Genomic DNA, 18643 nt, shown 5'->3' on the forward strand with positions numbered 1-18643 from the left:
GCCCGCCAATCAGGACGCACGCTTCGCCGTTTGGCCGTTCCTCTAGGTGATGTCACACGCATATCCGTATCCCACTGCAGCACATGTCCGCCAATCACAATGACGTTAAAGACATGACGCATTTCTATTGGGTAATCGTGCCATCAATCACGTTGGCGTCTAAAGCATACGACATTCCCATTGGAGAACCGGTACGTCAATCATAGCGGTGTGGCCCGGAGCTGCGTTTCCATTGGACGGAGCAGCTGTCCATCGCAACGTGTGTTCTGCCTCCGCCCACTGTCCGTCTCTTGGCGGTGTCGAGGCGGGAGCGTTGGAAGCCATTATTGGGCCCGGGCCTGTGAGTGGTGAGGAACAGGAGGCTAACTGGAGCTGGTCCTAGGCTGTCAGACAAGGAGAGACCGGGTGGTGAGAGAAAATAAACGTAATCGAGAGCCGCGGATCTACAACCCGGGCGTGTGATCGAGTGAATCGGTGCAGCGGCGGACCCAGCTGGAAATGGCGGACTTCGCGGCAGCGGCGCCCCCGCACGCAGTCGGTGCCGGCGCGGCCGGAGCTGGGACCGGGGCTGGCGGTGCGGCTTTCAAAAAGCCGGACGCTTTCGCCGATGCGGTGCAGCGGGCACGGCAGGTCAGTCAGGGCTTATGGAGGGTCTGAGCAGGTGGAGAGGAGGGTAAAAGGTGGGTGGTGGTGGTGAAGCCTGACTGACTAGGCCGCGCCGGGAGGGGGTTGGGGAGAGTGGAGGTTAGCGGTGTTTGTTGGGGGATGGGAGGAAGGAGCGGTCTGCCTCCGCGAGGCATGGTGTGGGGACCGAATTTTGGATGATCTCCCCGTCGGGAGGCCCGGGAAATCAAAGGTGAATCCGCTACCTTCTCCTCCGGTTGCTCTCTGTTCGCTTTGCCCGGAATCTGAAAGCCTCGCCTCCTTTCAGACTCCAGGTCGACCCGCCAGGAAATGTGTTTGAAAATTAACGTCTTCACCAGTGCTTAAAATTCATTTTGACATGTCGACCTGCTTTTAACCCAACAAAAAAGATCATTGATGCACCGTAGAGACCTTAACAGATCCATTGACTGTTTAGATTTATTGTTTGTTCATCAAGACATGCGGCTTCACATCAGGCTCACCAATGTGTTCGTTGGAATTCAGAGAGAACCTTTACGTTCCTTTGGAACAGGTTGAGTGACTTGTAGGTATCTGAGGCTGCATGAACCCCATTTCCCCTTGAATGGGAATGTATTCATCTGTAGTCACTGCCACTAACTTTGTATTGCATTCTCTGTAATGCAAGAAACCAGTGTTTGCTTTATGCTTGCTCACGATAGCATGGTTTAGGAGAATGGAGTCCATTGTATTTCTCTCTGAGCAGGCGTGTATAATTTGTGCACTTTGAAAAAAGTTCGTTTTCCAGAAATTCCCTCGTGCACTGAAATAAAAGGTAATTCCTTCTGAAATCACCCCCACAGGAAGTAGACAGTGCTTGATCTTTGGGACAGGTCACTTGAGTTTGAGGTCAAATGGCAGTGCATTGCAGCCAGTTTCCAATTCTCTCAACATTTTTATAGTTGGCTGTTTTTATAACTCGTTAATCTGAAATATTACCTGTTTAATGTAAACTTGGCAGTGTATGGTTTTGAGCAGAATGCGAATGGATTTTTTTGTGTGATGTCTCTCAAAATTGAAAGACTTTCAAGTGTACAATTGTGGATTCTAGATTTTGAAACCTTTGTTTTTTGGAGGAACATTGTGCCCAGGCTGACATGAGAGGAATTGATTGTGATGGAATCCCAATGTGGGATTTCCCAGAATCTGAGTCCAGTAAGCTTTCTCATCATGGGTAGGGTGCAGTTGGGCAAGGTGAGTGTAAATTATATTTTGGGAATGGGTAAGGAAAACGAAATTGAAGCGGGTCGCATTTGTGCCTTTTATTTAAAGAAGGATGTAAATGCATTGGAGGCAATTTGGAGGAGGTTAATGAGGTTGACACCAAAAATGAGCAGGTTGTCTTGAGGAAACATTGGACAAGTTCTGAAGAAAGGCCATTGGACCCGAAACATTGCCTCTGCTTTATCTGTAAGGATCCTGTCAGACCTGTTGAGTTTTTCCAGCAATTTCTGCTTTTGTACTGTTTCCACTGCAGTTTTCAAGAGTGAAGGTCAACTTGATTGAAATTTGAGATCTTAAATGATCTTATCGAGATGGATGTAAAAAGGAAAATTGCTTTTATGGGTCAGTACAGAGCCAAAGTTCTGTGGGTTTACCTTTTTGGGATCAAGCTGAAAGAGCCTTTCTGAGATCTGTGCAACTTTGGAACTCTCTTCCCTAGAAGGTGGTGGAGGAGGAGAAGTTGTATATTTTTAAGGAAGAGTTTGATAGAAGCTCTTTACTTGCTAATAACCGTACTCCCTGATTTGTGACAATGCAGGCTGTTGATTCAGCCTGAAAAATTGCTGAACTTAACACATGTCAACAGCAAAATCATTTAATTTGTTCAGACAGTTTCTGTTCTGGATGGCAACTGAGTCTGAAATGAAACGTGATTTTCTGCTCTGAAAAAGGAAAATACGTTACTGAACTAAGCAATTCCTTCCCAGTCTGGAATGCTGCGTTCAGTTCTGGACACTGACCTTGAAGGTCAGAATGACACCAGGTGAGTGGGTGTATGGTGACAGGTTGCATAACCGTAGCTTACATTTCCATAACAATGGAAGATGAGGGAATGAAGTGATCAAGGATCATAACATGAGAGACATCTCACTCTGGGGAATTGACAACAGAGATACAATAGACTTGAGGGAAGTCATTCATTGAATCAGGAATCTCTTTCTCAAAGGTTAATGTAATTTGAAATCCTCCTTGTCCCAGATGGTGATGGATGCTACAGGTCTATTTAGAATTTTTGAGAGATTTTTGACAGCTAAGAGCATCACAAGAAATGGGGCAAGAACTAGTAAATAGAAATGAGGCGCACATCAGCTAAGAATGTGAATTCTGAAACTACATGTTTCTCATTTTTTTTCGGATAGTCTCCCCTTAGCTTGTTGATTCCTTATTAAGGCACGGGTATTGTTCTCATGTGATGTGCAATCTGAATGACAAAGCTTTTCATTGTGGACTGGATCTTCTCAACTGCCATCATTTGTGCAATATATGGGTCAGAATGCTTGTGGTCTTACTATCTCTTCTTCCCCCCCACCCCGCCATCCCACCAGGACCGTTGATGAACATTGTGGAATTCTTGCTCTGAGCCAAGCTGAGATTAGAAGTGATCTATTGATTTCTTGGAAATCTTCACCAACTGAGCCATAGATGGATAAGGACTTGATGGAAGCAAACCACTCCCTTGAAATTTTAACCACCTAGAAGTTGGCTGTCAATCTATGTTTAAACAATGAGACTGCGCAGTGTTGGGCATATGTACCATATTTAATGTTGGTGTCTTTACCGGTTGTTGCAGGATATCCAGACTGCAGGAATCAGATGACTTACTGCGAGTTCCTTAACTTTGAATACATTGCCAAAAACTACTGAATTGTACTTTATATTCTGGCTGCGCCCATTTAGATATCCACCCTTGCACATCCAACATGACCTTGATGTTTTTTGGTGCTTGTCTCGTATTACATTGAACATAAAACTGTACAGCACAGAAACGGGCCCTTTGGCCCACAATATTGTGCTGAACATGATGCCAAATGAAACTAATCCCTTTTATCTGCCCTTGGTCCATGCCCCTCCATTCCTTGCGTATTCACGTGCTTATCTAAAAGTCCCTTAAATGCTCTTAGAGTACGTGCCTCCACCACCACCCCAGCAGTGCGTTCCTGACTCCTACCACACTCTGTGTAAAAAAAAACAACTTGCCCCTCACGTCTCCTTTGAACTTTCCTCCTCTAACCTTAAACACGTACCCCGTGGTATTAGACATTACAACTCTGGGAGAAAGACTCTGATCGTCAACCCTATCTACGCATCTCATAATTTTATGGACTCCTATCAAGTCTCCCCTCAGCCTCTGCTGCTCAAGAGAAAACAACCCGAGTTTTTCTGGTCTCTCCTTATTGCTCATACCCCCTAATCCAGGCAGCATCCTGGTAAACCTCTTCTTCAGTCTCTCCAAAACCTCAACATCTTCCCTGTAATGTGGTGATCAGAATTGAATGCAAATTGCAAGTCTTATAAAGCTGCAAAATGACATCCTGACTCTTGTACTCAGTTCCCTGACCAATAAAGTCAACCATGCCATATGCCTTCATTACCGCATCTACTTGCGTGGCTACTTTCAGGGAGCTGTGGACTTGAACCCCAAGATACTTCTGTACGTCACTGCTGTTCAGAGTCCCGCCGTTAACTGTGTACTTTTCCCTAACATCTGATCTCCCAAAATGTAGTGCCTCACACTTAGCCGGATTTCTGCACCCATGTTGCAACTCATCCATATCCCACTGTATTTTTTGACAACCTTCTACATTGTCCACAAATCCACTGATCTTTATATCGTGCAAACTTACTAACCCACCCACCCACCTTCATTCTCATCCAAGTCATTTATGTATATCATAAACAGCAGAGGTCCCAGTATGGATTCCTGCAGAATACCCATAATCATGGACCTCCAGCCTGAAAAACACCCTTCCAGAACTACCCTCCATCTTCTATGGGCAAGCTAATTCAGAATCCATGAATCCAAGTCATCGTAGATCCCATGCATCTTAATCTTCTGGATGAGCCTACCATGAGGGTCCTTGTTGAAACCCTTCCAAGATCCTTGCAAACAACATCCACTGCTCTACCCTCATCGATCACCTTTGTCACCTCCTCAAAATTCAATCAAGTTAGTAAGATATGACCTGCCCCGCACAAAGCCATGTTGACTGTCACTAATTAGGGATATGCTTTTCCAAATGCTCATAAATCTTATCCCTAAGAAGTCTCTCCAATAGCTTCTCAATCACCGATGTGAGACTCACTGGTTTAGTTTCCTGGCTTATCCGTATTTCCCTTCTTGAGCAGTGGAACAACATTAGCTACTTGCCAGTCCTGTGGGAGCTGTCCATTGGCGAGCAAGGATACAAAGATCTTGGTCAAGGCCTCAGTGATCTCCTCTCTTGCCTCTTTGAATAATCTGGGTAGATACCAATGGGCCCTAGGGACTTATCCAACTTAATGCTCTTCAATAGATCGACACCACTCTTTTCTTGACTTGAAAGTACCCTAGCATATTAGCATTCTCCACACAAATCTCACTATCCTCCATATCCTTTTTCTCGGTAGATACTGATGCAAAGTACTCAATTAGGATGTCATCCACATTTTCTGCCTCCAAGCACAAGTTCCCTCCTTCGTCCTCGAGTGGTCCTCCCTAGTTATCTTCTTGTTTTTAATGTATCTATAGAATACCTTGGGATTCTTGTTAACCCTACTTGCCAAGGTCATTTCATGGCCCCTTCTTGCTCTTCTCATTGAGCCATAGGATGTAGGAGCAGAAGTAAGCCCATTCACTCCATCAAGCATGGTCTTGAATATATTTCACCCAGCCTCAGCAGCTCTCTACGGTAAAGAATTTGACAGGTTTATTCTCTTCTGAGACAAAAAATTGTTCATTAGGCAACCCTTACTATAAATTTATGGAATGCTTCAGAATCTAGAGTTTCTTGGAAGGTCAGGAACAGTGCATCCACTCTTCCTGTCCACCTTTATCCTCATCAGTTTCTATAGTATCTCTTGTCTAGTGATAGTTACTGTATTAGTATGGAGTGATTTCCCCCTGCCATTCCTTGATTATTTCATTGTTTTGTAATGCTTTCAGTGCCCTCTACTGTGAAGATTGATTCCTCTGCCATTTCCTGGCTACCCATTATTATTGCCCCAACCTTGTTCTCGATGGGACTATGTACACTTTGCCCCTCTCATCCATGGAAACACAGAAAATAAGAGCAGGAGTAGGCCATTCAGCCCTTTTTTAGCCTGCTCTGCCATTCATTGTGATTGTGGCTGATCATCCAACTCAGTAACCTGTTCCTGCATTGCCCCATATATTTTGATCCCTTTCACCATGAGTGCTATGCCCAACTGCTTGAAAATATACAATGTTTTGGCCAGGACTGCTTTCTGTGTAGTATATTCAACAGGCTCACCATTTCTCAGGATGAAGAAATTTCTCCTAATCTCAATCATAGATGGCCTATCCCATATCCTTAGTCTCTGACCTCTGGTTCTGGACTTGCTTGACATCAGGAACATCCTTCCAGCATCAATCATGTCTAGTCCTGTTCGAAGTTCATAGGTTTTTGAGATCTATCCTCATTGTTCTGAACTCCAGTGAATATAATCCCAACTAATTCAGTCTCTTACATGTCAGTCCCACCATTCCAGGGACCAGTTTGGTAAACCTTGGCTGCGCTCCTTACATAGCAAGAGCATCCTTCCTCTGATAAGGAGGCTAAAACTGCATACAATATTCCAGATGTGACCTTACCAGTGTCTCTGTAAAATTACAGCAAGATATTCCTGCTCCTTGACTCAAATCGTCTCACTATGAAGGCTAGCAAGTCATTTGCCTTTACCACCTGCTGCACCTGCATGCTTAACTTCAGTGACTGGTGAGCAAAGGGGTCTCATTGCACATTGCCGTCTCTCAATTTATAATTATTCAGGTTATTTATATTTTAGAAATACAATTTGTAACTCGTCAGCCTTTCTGTTTTTGCTACCAAGTTGGATTACCTCACATTTATCCACATTGTACTATATCTGCTGTGCATTTGCCTACTCACTCACCTTGTCCAAATGAAGTACCGAAGTGTCTCTGCATTGTCCTTACAGCTCACCCTCTTTATAGAATACTTGAAAAACTCTTACATTGCTGGTTTGTCCTCAGTTTATTTTCTTGCCCTTTGTTTTGTCACTTTAATTGATTTTTAAAACTTGCCTCTAGTTGAGATATTTTCTAATCAGCTTGTTCAGTAACGACATTACACACCTCTGGAGCAGGTGGAAATTGAACCCAAGCCTCCTGGCTCAGAGGTAGGTACAAAACTACTGCATAACAAGAGTCCTGACCTTCTGGTTTACCATTAGTCTTTGCCTCTTTTTTTTCAATTGGATGTTATCCTAACTTCCCCAGTTAGCTAGTTTGTTTTATCCCTTTCCTAGGATCCTCCTTCCTCACTTATTGTGACTCATGAACTATTTTCTTAAACATCTGCCATTGTCATTTCTGTCGACTGTTTTCTGCAGAACACTTTTCCCAGTCCATTCAAGCAAACTCCTCCCCTCATCCCGATGTAATTTCCTTTCTTACGTTTAGCACAGTTGTTTCCGACCCAAGTTTCTCATTCAAATGGAATGCTGAAGTTAAAAAAGATCAATTTTTAAAATTAAGAATGCTAAATTCTACCACGTTATGGTCACCATTCCCGAGGATATCTTTTACTCTGATCATTTATTAAAGCTGCTTCATTACACATTACCAGATCAAAATAGCATGATCCCCGGTTGCGTCTATAACATACTGCTTCAGTAAACTCTTCCTGAAGGCTACTTTTGCCAGTTTGATCTTCCTAACGTATATTAAGGTTGAAGTTATCTGTGATTAACATACTGCCTTTTTTCACATGCCTTTGTGATCTCCTGACTTGTTCTCTGTCCTAAAAAACTGTAGGAGTCAGTGAACTGCGCTCAGCAGTGTCGTCTTCCCCTCTTTATTTCTTGCCTCCCTCCACAAGGAATTCTACAGCGTCTGATCCAAGATCATTTCTTGCAAGCATCCTTATTGTATCTCATACTAGCAAAGGTCTGTCACCAGCCAAACCTTCCTCCCTGTCCTTTAGAAAGGTCATACAGCTGAATATTTAGTTCCCAGCTTTGATCTCCTTGTAACCATAATGGCTATAAGATTGTTTGATCTTTATGCCATTCGCTCTTTTGTTATAAATTCATATTGTTTTTACATCACGTACCTTTAAGAGCCATTAATTTTGCCTTCTTACCATTGTTTTTCCCCTTCAACCTGATTTCTTTTGTTTTTAATGCTCTGACATTCTGTCCCTGGGTATCATTATCAATTTAGTTACACTGCCATGTTGCCATATAGTGTTGCTTTGTACATCTGTGTTTTCCCCCCGCTCCTTATTATTTGACAGCCATAGCTATCTGTTATGCCATGATACCAGTCCCATCACAGTTCAAGGATAGCCTGTCCCATCAAAACTGTTAGCTGATTGTGGTTATACCTTCCAGGATAATGCAAGATTCTTATTTTGGTCTTCATGTTCATTTTGAACTATTTAACCTTTTGTTTTACCTTTGTCCTTGGCACATTATTTCTATATAAACAGCAGTTCAGGAATTTGAAAGTTCCACCATTTCAGTTTCCTGTGCCACCCTCAATTGCATGGTCGTAAATGTGTTGACCATCTTCTATTTTGAAAAATGCAATCACTGAATTACTTCATATGCATATTTGCTTAGCAAAGCAGGTGCAGAATGGAATGAAATATGTGACAAAAGTATGTTTTGGACTATTCAACTGATTTGGAGCATTTTCATTGTCCTTTTTCTCCTCGTGCACTGTCTCTAGTTAAATTGAAGAGGATTTTTACCTTGGTTCCTCCGAGCGGACAAAGAGCCCTCCCTTGACCAAAATTTCAGGGAGTTAACACTGTACCGTGTGTTGAATTTATTGACACTCATTGAACCCAGCCTAGGTGTAGATCCTAAACTATTGTGGAATTAATCTCATTTCAGACTTGGAGCTTTTACCCTCTGCTGAGTGCCTTGAGGAGAATGATCTTTGTCTCGCAGCATAAGGTTCACTGTACTTTAGAACAACAGGACGCAATTAGGAAGCATTTATAAAAGGAAAATATAACAGTCAAATATGAAAACTTAAGCTCAGCACCAAACAGACACGTGTCTGTTTGGCTGTCCCACACAACACCTTTGACATCAACTCCCTCAGCATCTATGCCACTCCTTCAGTGTCACTGAGTCAGAATCCTAGAACTCCTACCGTAACAGCACTGTATGTACCTACCTACCATGGACTACAGCAATTCAGAAATGTGGCTCTTCACAACCCCCTCACAGGGGTGTGCAACAAACAGTGGCCTTGCCCACGTTCCATGAGCACCTTTGTTTTAAAAGTTACTGTCCTGATTTGAAGGAGTGATGTGTTTGTTTCTAAATCTGATTCCTCCTGTTGATCTGCATAATTTTCTGCCCTACCCCACTAACACATTGTGCTTTTGAAATCTGTACCCTCACTGGCTCATTTCCAGTTATTTGGAATTCTATTCCATGAATCCCTCCACTGTAGCCCATTTCTACTTAATATACACTTTAAATACAATTCTTTGGCAAAGCCTGTAGCCACCTTGATCATTTATTTTTGTGCCTCATTATGACTGTACATGATTTCTATGATAGAGGGGGTTGCATATATCCATTTTGTTTAATCTTGTTAGTTCTGGTGACTAGTTGCAGAAAAGTTGGAACAGTAGAAGCAGCATGTCAAGCTCCTACAGAACCAAGGTTTAATTTAGTTTTCAGCAGTTGTTGGGGGTTTGAAAATGGTTACATCGAAGCTGCTAGATCTTTTTCTCTGTTACAGCAAAAAGCTTGGGTTCTCTTCCTGCTGCCAGAACAGCATGTGAGACAATCTTTTCTACTGAATTTGGCTTTGTCAAGGGTGTGTTTATGTGATGTTGATATATTGGAACAGTTGTTGTTTAGTGGTTAAATAATATGTTATTCTGTTAAGCTTTCCAATAGAGTTAAAGTTAGACCAATTCTTTCTTTTGTATTTAACTGTAGAATAAGAAGAAAGTGTGTTTTGCTTAAAGCTGAGTAGTAAAACCAATCAAATTACGTCTGGAACGCAGTTCCTTACATTAGCCTTTGTCAGAAAAAGTTAGGGTCTAGTCCTTTTTCTTTGATATGTGACCCTGTTCTGACTGAGCTTGAAGTGAAATGAAAAGAATTTTTGGAGGAATGCAGCAGGTATGGTGGTGTCTGTGGAGAGAAATAGTTTTGAATCATGATGGATGTAATGTTACTTCTGTTTTGCTCTCACAGATGCTGTGAGACCCTCTGAGTTTCCCCAGAAATTTATGTATTTATTTCAGAGTTCCAAGGATATGTTTAAATGATACTCAGCGATTCCTGATATATCACGTTGATTGTAAAATTAGAATGGCTCTTCATCAGGAATAAGGCAGGAATGTCTTCTATTAAATTTTCAGTGAATTTTATTATGAATTTCTACTCTAAAGAACACAGATTGTAGCTTAGAACTGGATGACTTGGTCCTTCCTCTTCTTGTTTCCTCCCAGCTCAAAGCTGTTGCACACCTCTTGATGACAAGCGTTCTCTTTTGATCGATAGTTGGGCTCCAGACACTTAAGTGTCAAGTCAATCTTCTTACCCTTTTTTTGAAATATAGGCTTTGGCTGCCCAACATAACCATTTTGTTTTCTGTCATAACACCTCTTACCCGGTGTGTACAAAGAATCCTTTCCCTTCTTGTACTGGGTAACTGTATGTGGACGGTACCTGCAACATTCCTTGTAGTGCATCCTCCAAATCTTTATTACGTTCACTATTTTGCCATCTTAGTCCTGAGCAGAGAGGGGGAAACGTAGTGATCTTGACTGGTATTGGAAATGGGAGAGATTGCTGGCATCTGTGCAACTTTACTCCAGCAAAATTTGGAACTTACAGAAAAGGAGGGCAGAAAACAGCATGTAGAAATGAGACTGATTGGTCCTAATATAGTACTTAACGGAACCCTAACTTTTTCCAGTTTATATCAGTGACATGGGCAAGGGGAGCGAAGGTGTTCATAGCTCAATTTGCAGATGATATGAAGGTCGTTTGTAATGAAGAGGCTATGAGGCTGTAAATCAGTGATAAGTCGCATGTGTGGGTAAAGTTCTGGCAAATGGAGTGTAATGTGGGAAAATGTAGAATTATGCATTTTCGTAGGTGTTATGAAGATGCTTTATATTGAGTTGCTTGCAGGACTTGGCTTTGGAAAGATCGTGGCAAAATAGGTTCATTTTTAAGTTTTGTGAAAATACCCAGAAAATAAGAGACAATTGAAAGTTAATTGGCTAATGGAGATTTTTAAAAACAAGACTTGCTATTAAACGGTTGATTAGGGATAACTTTGTTTTGCTAGGGCTCTTTTGAACAGTGAGTAGCTCAGAAAGGAGCTTTTGAATGAAAGCCTGCTAATAATGTGCTGTCCAGTTGGTCTGTCATTTCTGAAAAGAAAACTCTCCTGTAACTTCAGAGGGAAACCTATTTTTCTGCTTGAGAGAGGAATTGAAAGATGTAAAGATCATACATCCTGAGCAAGCTATGTCTACAAGACTTCAGAAACAACCATGTGTAGTTAGTGATGACTCCACTAGTCAAAGCATCAGAGTAACAGATTCTAGAAGATTCTATGATTTATCCTTTTGCCTTGAATAATCCATTAACCGAAGTGTATTTTATTTTTTGCCAGCCAGTCTCTGCAGGGAAATCTTTTCTCTTTCCTTCGAGTGTATGTTTTGGAGATGTTTAGAGGGATAAGCATTTACACTTGCTGCATTTCATTGAATAAGTTTAGGTAATAAACTAACAGTTGTACCAGTTGAAACAAACAAAGTTGAACAAGGTTAGCAGGTGTGGCAGCATCTCTGGAAAGAGAGAATTAATGTTTCAAATCTAGTATGACGCTTCACCACTGGTTGTATTGGTTGGTCTTTTTGTTTTAACACCCGATATAGATCAAGTTTATAATTAGTTGTCTTGGTTACTGGTTAATGTTGTGACCTGTGAACAAGTTGAGCAACAGTCAGTCAAGACTGAAAGAGTAACACAGCAGAATGTTGCATAAAGAGAATTACTGCAGAATTCCAAGATCCAATTTTAGTATCCACCAATTTCTTGATCAAATCCCCTACACTTGAGTCCAAATCATGAATGTACACCACTAGCAGAATGGGCCCCAGCACCTAATCCTACAGAACCTCACTAACACAGACTTGCAGTCTCAAACATTGCTCTGGTTCCTCCCTCTCAACCATGTTTGAATCCAATGTTCCACTGTGCCTTGGATTCTGTGGCCTCTTATTGTCCAGGCTCCTAAGTCCACTAGTACCGCTTAGGTTACTGTTAATTATTTCTGATATTTTGGTGCTCAAACCTGGTATCTGTACCGGTGCTGTTCTTTGTCATTGTGCACACTGATGCAGTGTATTCATTGAGGACATTGCCTATGTTTTTGGGTCTACACACAGCTTGTGGTCTCTAACAGGCCTGACTCTTTGCCTAGTTATTCTCTTTGTTCTTTACAGATTTAAAAAATCCCTTTGGGTTTTCTTTTATTCTACCTGCTGATGTTTTCTCGTGCACTTTGTTAGCTTTCCTACACTGACCACAATTTTATCAGCAAGTAGCTGCTCCCAGTCCGCCAGTTCTTGGGCTTGAGAAATGAGCAACAAGTGCTGGTCTTGCTAATAGCACCCATGTCCCTGCAAGGAATTCTGGGATGTAGAAAGTAGATGGGATGCTGATGTTGATAAGCTGATATTTCACTAGGTCTAGATGAAATGTATCTGGGGGAGTAATAGTAAAAATTACTGATACCTGACCATAATCAGTAAAATGACAGATGTCAGCAAGTTTCATGCCTATGGAATACAAGGGACAGTGGCTAAATGGTGGCAGGTGCACCACAACTAAAGTCTTTACATTTTGCTTTAGCATTAAGTTATTTGGGCTGGAAATCTTGCTGAGGTTTGTGAGATTGGTTGGTTGTTTTGCAAAGTCTCTCCCTTTCTTCAGCTTGAGGCCTGGCCTAGTGCTGTGGTGTGCTGCTGTCAGAGATCTGCCCACAGGCCCAGCCTACTGAGGCCACCACTGCCCCATGACCAGCCAGCCAGGCACAAATGCACCTACCCTGTATATGGTGGCTGCCAAAATGAAGATGCCCCCACAGCCACAAAGCTGTTCCCATGATGCAGACAGGAGCAAGTGAAACCCGTGCAGAAAGTCCAATGAGCAAACATTGCACAACACGTTAGGGTGGCTGAATAGTTGCACAAGAAATCCAAGAGGGGTTTTCGGGAGCGAGGGCCTCTGTTATGAGACTAGCCTAGAATAGCTGGAGCTTTTCTTTGAGAAGGTTGCATGGATTTGATGGAAGTTTACAAAATTATGAATAATTAGAACAGTATGAAAAAAATTGACATTTACAGTATTATGTGTAAAGTAAGTTTCTACTGGATTGTGGAGGGTGGTAAAATTATCCGGTGAAGAAGGAAAAGTGATTTATTTGCAGTGTGAATCAATAGTTTAATCCTGAAACTCCAATCAGCAAGATTCTGGTACTGGAGTGGTCATTTGGCAACATGAAGTTGCTTGTGGGGAACGGATGGGTTGTGGTGGAGGTTAGAATAGAGAATTTAGACTGTCATGTCTACTGTTACTGGTGCCCATCTTTAGATCTACAAATTTTTATATTTTCCGTGTGGGTGCTTGCTGATGTGATATATCATGCATGGGTTATCAAGGGAGTGTAAAACAACATGCCCCCTGAGTACAGCATGTTACATGCCACTTTACTCCCTGGACATGCCTTGGCTATATTTAATCCTAAACTCACCAGATAATCCATGCCATGTGTACTTGTGACAATGTGTAGAAGTTAGAGACTAGCTGTGTTTAGGTTCAGAACTCCAAATAAGGTTCTTACTCCATTTGTCTCAACCAATGACTGAACGAAAGTAGTGAGCCAGTGCTTTTTAAATGGTCAGAATAGCTTTTTGCAAATGTTTGGCACTAGGTATCAGCATTTTAAAATTTCTTCAGTCTTTTCTTTTTCAAAGTTTGTTTTTAAGAGAATTTAAATTCTCGTCTTCTGTTCTGAAGACAATAGTTTTGTGGATAATCTCTCCCACATTTTCAACAGACCTGAATAGTGATTGAAACTAAAAATAGTTGATATTTTCTTTCCTCATCTTCTGCCTCAAATGTTATATTTACTGTCAGCCTCAGTGAGGCCATTGATGGTGCCTACGCCTTCCTGGCTTGGTTCTACCTCCTGGAGCTAAACAGGAAGGTTTGCCATATCCGTACCCTAGAGATCAGTGAGAGGAGAAAGTTTTAAGTGTGGTCTTTGTCAAAGGTAGTGGACAATTGATGCTGTTGAAGTGAATTGGCACTTGATTGCCAATTGAGAATAAGTACTTGTATCAAGGAGATGAGTAAGTTGCCTTGAAAGAGCCGCCTTGTGGCGCAGTGGTAGTCATGGGTTCAAGTCTCATCTGCTCCAGTTGTGTGTAATAACATCTCTGAACCGGTTGATTGAAAAAAATAGGTTAAATAAAAAAAATTGCCTTGAAATGTACCAGACAAATCATAGCGTCTGCTGTGATGCATTGCTACTGTTTGTTGCTCTTTGAGTTGCTCTTTCCTGGTTGACACACAAATGTTTTGAAGGAAATAATTTAATACTCAGTTTGTTGTTAGTGTCTCATGAAGATGCAATCAATTAAATTTAAGTGACTGGAAGTAGTTTGCATTGACACAAGTACTTGGAGCAATCAGCACTGCCAGCTTGTGTTTCCTGTGATATACCATTGACTTGGTTCGTCTACCTGTCGCTGGTTAACATTGCTGACTGGGAAGAGTAGGTTTTGACCACGTGGTTTAAGGCAGGGTCAAGAGAGAATGTTCTGCAGTGTTTCATTTCCAAGGAAAAAATGGTCTTTCTATGTGAGTAACTGTGACTTTTAATAAATCTGCAGATAGCTGCTAAAATTGGAGGTGACACTGCCACAACAGTAAACCACAGCACACCAGAATTTGGATTTGTTGGTCAAAAGAGACAACTAGAAGATGGAGGTAAGACAATCAGAATAACTGATTTCTTCAGCTGGTTCTGAAGTTTAATATAGTTAGTAACTGCTTTTTTTTTCTTGGTAACTGATAGTACCAGTGTTCAGTATTATCATCCCTTTTTTGGTTTGGTTTGAGTTGATTTATTACTGTCACAAGTACCGAGACAAAGTGAAAAATTTTGTCTTCAGTGCTTTGTAGGCAGATTGTACCAGACAAAGTGCATCAGGGTAACAGAACAGAGTGCAGGATACAGTGTTACAGCTGCTGAGAAAGTGCATCAACATTATATTTAAAGAGGTCCGTTCAAGAAGTCTGTCACTTCTCTATCTTCTGCCCAATGGAAGAGGGTGGAAGACAGTATAACTGGCGTAGGAGGGATCTTTGATTATGTTGGTTGCTTTCCCAACGCAATGGAAAGTGTAGATAAAGTCAGTTGATGGAATGCTGGTTTGCATGATGGACTGGGCTGTGTTCATGACTCTTTGTAGTTTCTTGTAGTCTTGGAAAGGGCAGTTGCCGCACCATGCTGTGATGCATCCAGATAGGATGCTTTCTATGGTGCCTCTATAAAAATTTGTAAGAGCCTTTATGGACATGCCGAATTTCCTTAGCCTCCTGGGGAAGTAGAGGTGTTGCTGTGCTTGCCGCAGGTGGACCAGGACAGATTGTTGGGGATCATCACTCCCAGGAACTCGATGTTGTCGACTATCTCCATCTCTGCATTGTTGGTGCAGACAGGGGCATGCCCTTATAATAGTGCTATCATTTGTATGACATAAACTATCCTTGATTCAGTCTTGGCTGGAGGTGACTCTGGATGCTACGTGTATAAAATAATTTGGTTGGAAAAACTTGACTGGTGATGCATGATGGGAATCTGTTAACATTGACATGAAAGAATATTGGCAAGTTGGTGTGCATCTGCTGTGACAGATGTATAAGGTCAATACGAGAGCCCAGAAGTCAGGAGCCTAACCCTAACCCTAACCCTAGATCACTATCCACCCCACTCAGATTTTGAGGTAACACTGTTTAACTCAGGAGAATTGGCTAAGTAATTTCTTTTCACTTGAATGAAGTGTTCAAAGGCCAGAGCATGAGCTAAAATGAGCAAGAACTCAAATTTGTTTTGCAAGGAATAGTCATGGAACAAATCTCTAGGGAGGTTGTTAAAGCAGATGGTATAAATTTGTTCAAAATTTAATTGGGCTTTGTTGTGAGACAAGGAATACAGTGAGTTGGTAGAAAGGATGTGGTGTTTAAAAAGCAATATATTTGGCTAATTATCTTTTTCTTGTGCTGAAGTTTCTTGATTTTTCTTCAAATCTTTACTCCGTTGCAAGTGTGTAGAAGATCTTAATGCATTGTGTGGCACGGATAATAAGCACTGGAAGAGTATTTTCCTCCTGTGCTCCCACTCGCACTCTCTGCCATATGCTTCAATCTGAGCAGACCTGTTTTTTTTTTGAAAATTCTCAACTTGAAATATGTGCTGAAACATGTGGGAGGGTAAGGCATCAGAAATCATTGCTCCCCATTCTGAATGCAGTTTTCATCAACTGTGTTGAAGTGAAGTGCACTGGACATCTGTTTCATGTCCTGGAAGTGTGGCACTTAACTGGAGACCTTTCTGTGCCATTCCTGTTTGTTTGTGGTGGAATCTGATTTCGTCCAAGTCTCATCCAATGGATATAAACCCATTTTTTACTGTGCTTCTGTCCCAAACTAATTACGAGATCTGAATAAAGAATTTGTTCCTACTTTGCAGCTTCATGATGTTGTAAGCACATTGAGACCAGAGAGAACAGCTCTCCCCTTGACTGTGGCTTTCTCCCTGGCTAGTTGATCTCAAGTCAAGGTAGATCTTTTTGCCGTAAGATATACAGTGAACAGTAATAGACCTAGCATATTATTATAAATATGTTCTGTGTGCTGAAACTCAAGTGTGGTTTAATCCAGAGCAATACATTGAACAATCGTTCTAACTGAGGCAATATGCATTATTTCCATTTATCTGATTCATGACCCTGTAGGGTCTGGACAGGGTAAAATAGAATCATATTGGAAATGTGTCCTTGCTATAATCAGTAACAGGTATTATTGTAAATTTGAGAAATTGAAGTAAAGCCTGGGATAAAATAGAAACTATCAAAATTATACTTGCTCCAGATCTTTCTTTTAGTTGTCGTGATGTCTCGATGCATTTGCATGAAGTTTTCAGTTCAAGTTTCAAATGTTTTATTTTTACTCTGCTGCTGTGACCATCTATGGCCCCATAGTTCTCTGGTTGATATGTCAGACTGATGCCAAAGTCATTAAACTATTTGGAATTCAAATATCAAATTGAAATCAAGCTCATGGCTTGAGAGTATTAGTCCTTCCCAATTGTTTCCTTGGTTGTTGTGAAGTGTCTTTGTGGATGTACTAATGCAAGAGAGAAAATGAGTTTTCACATCCCTTTGTTTACCCTGCACCATCTCACCTGGTCTATTTCTCTTGATAACTCTGATTCGCTGGTTCAGAAATATGCTAGAATGCGCTCAGATTTTTCAGTATAAGCTAACTTTGAACAATACAACCACAATCCGCTTCAATTTTATTGACATTTTCCTCACTTGAATTTGGTGCATGCACTGTTTTATATTTGATTCTGCATTTGATGAGTGTTTGGTACAATAGCATCGGCTTGCATAGCAACAGTGTCTCTTAGTAATCCTGCAGGACTTCTGGTTCTTGCACTAACCTTCTTTTGTCCTGATTTTTACGTATCCTTTTGTCAACGTTTATTGTTAAGTTACCACGTTAACATTTCCAATACAATGTTTTCTGTCATCAGTTAGTGTAGTTGAACACTCTTGCCCATTAGCTGATGCCATAAGGCAGGTTTTTGTATCTTTTGTCTTTGTTCTCACTTAAATTGGGTAGCACGGTAGCTCAGTGGTTAGCACTGCTGCCTGACAGTGCCAGGGACCCAGGTTGAGCTCTACCCTTGAGTGACTATGTGGAGTTTTCACATTCTCCCCATCTCTGAGAGTTTTCTCTGGGTTTCTTCCCACAGTCCAAATATGTACCGGCTAGGTGGACTGGCCATGCTGAATTGCCCATAGTGTCCATGGAAGTGCAGGCTAGGTGGATTTACCATGGGGAAAAGCGAGGTTGCAGGGATCGGCTGATTGGGATGCTGTTTGGAGGGTTGGTGTGGACTTGATGGGCCGAATGGCCTGCTTCCACACTAGGGATCCTGTGATTCTAAATCAACTGTTTTGGCTTCTGCCTTAAAAATGGTTTCTTTGTTTGTGTTAACTGTTCCATGCTTTCACGATGTCTCATTTATGTCAGCATGCCATAGTGGGAAATGTGCCAACAGGTCATCAACGTAAAGATTGATTCACAACTTTGAAATTATTCCTTCTCACTGACTGACTAGGTTTGGCGGCGGCCCTCAACTCAGAATCAGCAGGCACTTGCCATACATGTTCATCTGTGTGTATTTTCAATTCATCTTCGCTCTCAGCTGAAACTTGAGTAGCCCCATCTGAGTGTTTCTAAGCTCCACTGTGTCTCACGAGGGTACACCCTAAGAATTTCAGAAAAAAAACAAGATTAAGGGAAACTTACAGTAACTCATTTATTGTTTTCAGTGAATCGTGGAATTCAATCTGCTAAGTGTCTGGAAAATTCCCAAATTTCATCTCCTAGAGGAATTTGACAATGCCACTGAATCACACCCTGGTTGTCCCCGTGTGCA

The 18643-nt window shown here is 41.6% G+C and overlaps 2 protein-coding genes across 2 annotated transcripts in view; one reads left to right on the plus strand and one right to left on the minus strand.

Annotated features, from left to right (window-relative positions):
* Positions 1 to 260: 260 nt before the first annotated feature.
* Positions 261 to 18643, plus strand: part of LOC109923797 (KH-type splicing regulatory protein) — a 43693-nt gene continuing 25310 nt past the window's right edge. Inside the window, exons 1-2 of the mRNA XM_048617881.1 lie at positions 261 to 630; positions 14802 to 14898. Coding sequence (XP_048473838.1) covers positions 499 to 630; positions 14802 to 14898 — 229 coding nt within the window. The 5' untranslated portion in view covers positions 261 to 498. The remainder of the gene's footprint in view (positions 631 to 14801; positions 14899 to 18643) is intronic.
* On the minus strand, positions 10290 to 12228 carry LOC109923799 (60S ribosomal protein L36a-like). Its single transcript, XM_020523840.2, has 2 exons — positions 12210 to 12228; positions 10290 to 10612 (listed from the first exon to the last, which is right to left on the minus strand). Exons 1-2 carry the CDS (start codon positions 12226 to 12228, stop codon positions 10290 to 10292), a joined length of 342 nt encoding a protein of 113 aa, XP_020379429.1.

The sequence above is a fragment of the Rhincodon typus genome, chromosome 38, assembly GCF_021869965.1.
Source record: "Rhincodon typus isolate 14 chromosome 38, sRhiTyp1.1, whole genome shotgun sequence".
NCBI classification, from domain to species: Eukaryota; Metazoa; Chordata; class Chondrichthyes; order Orectolobiformes; family Rhincodontidae; genus Rhincodon; species Rhincodon typus.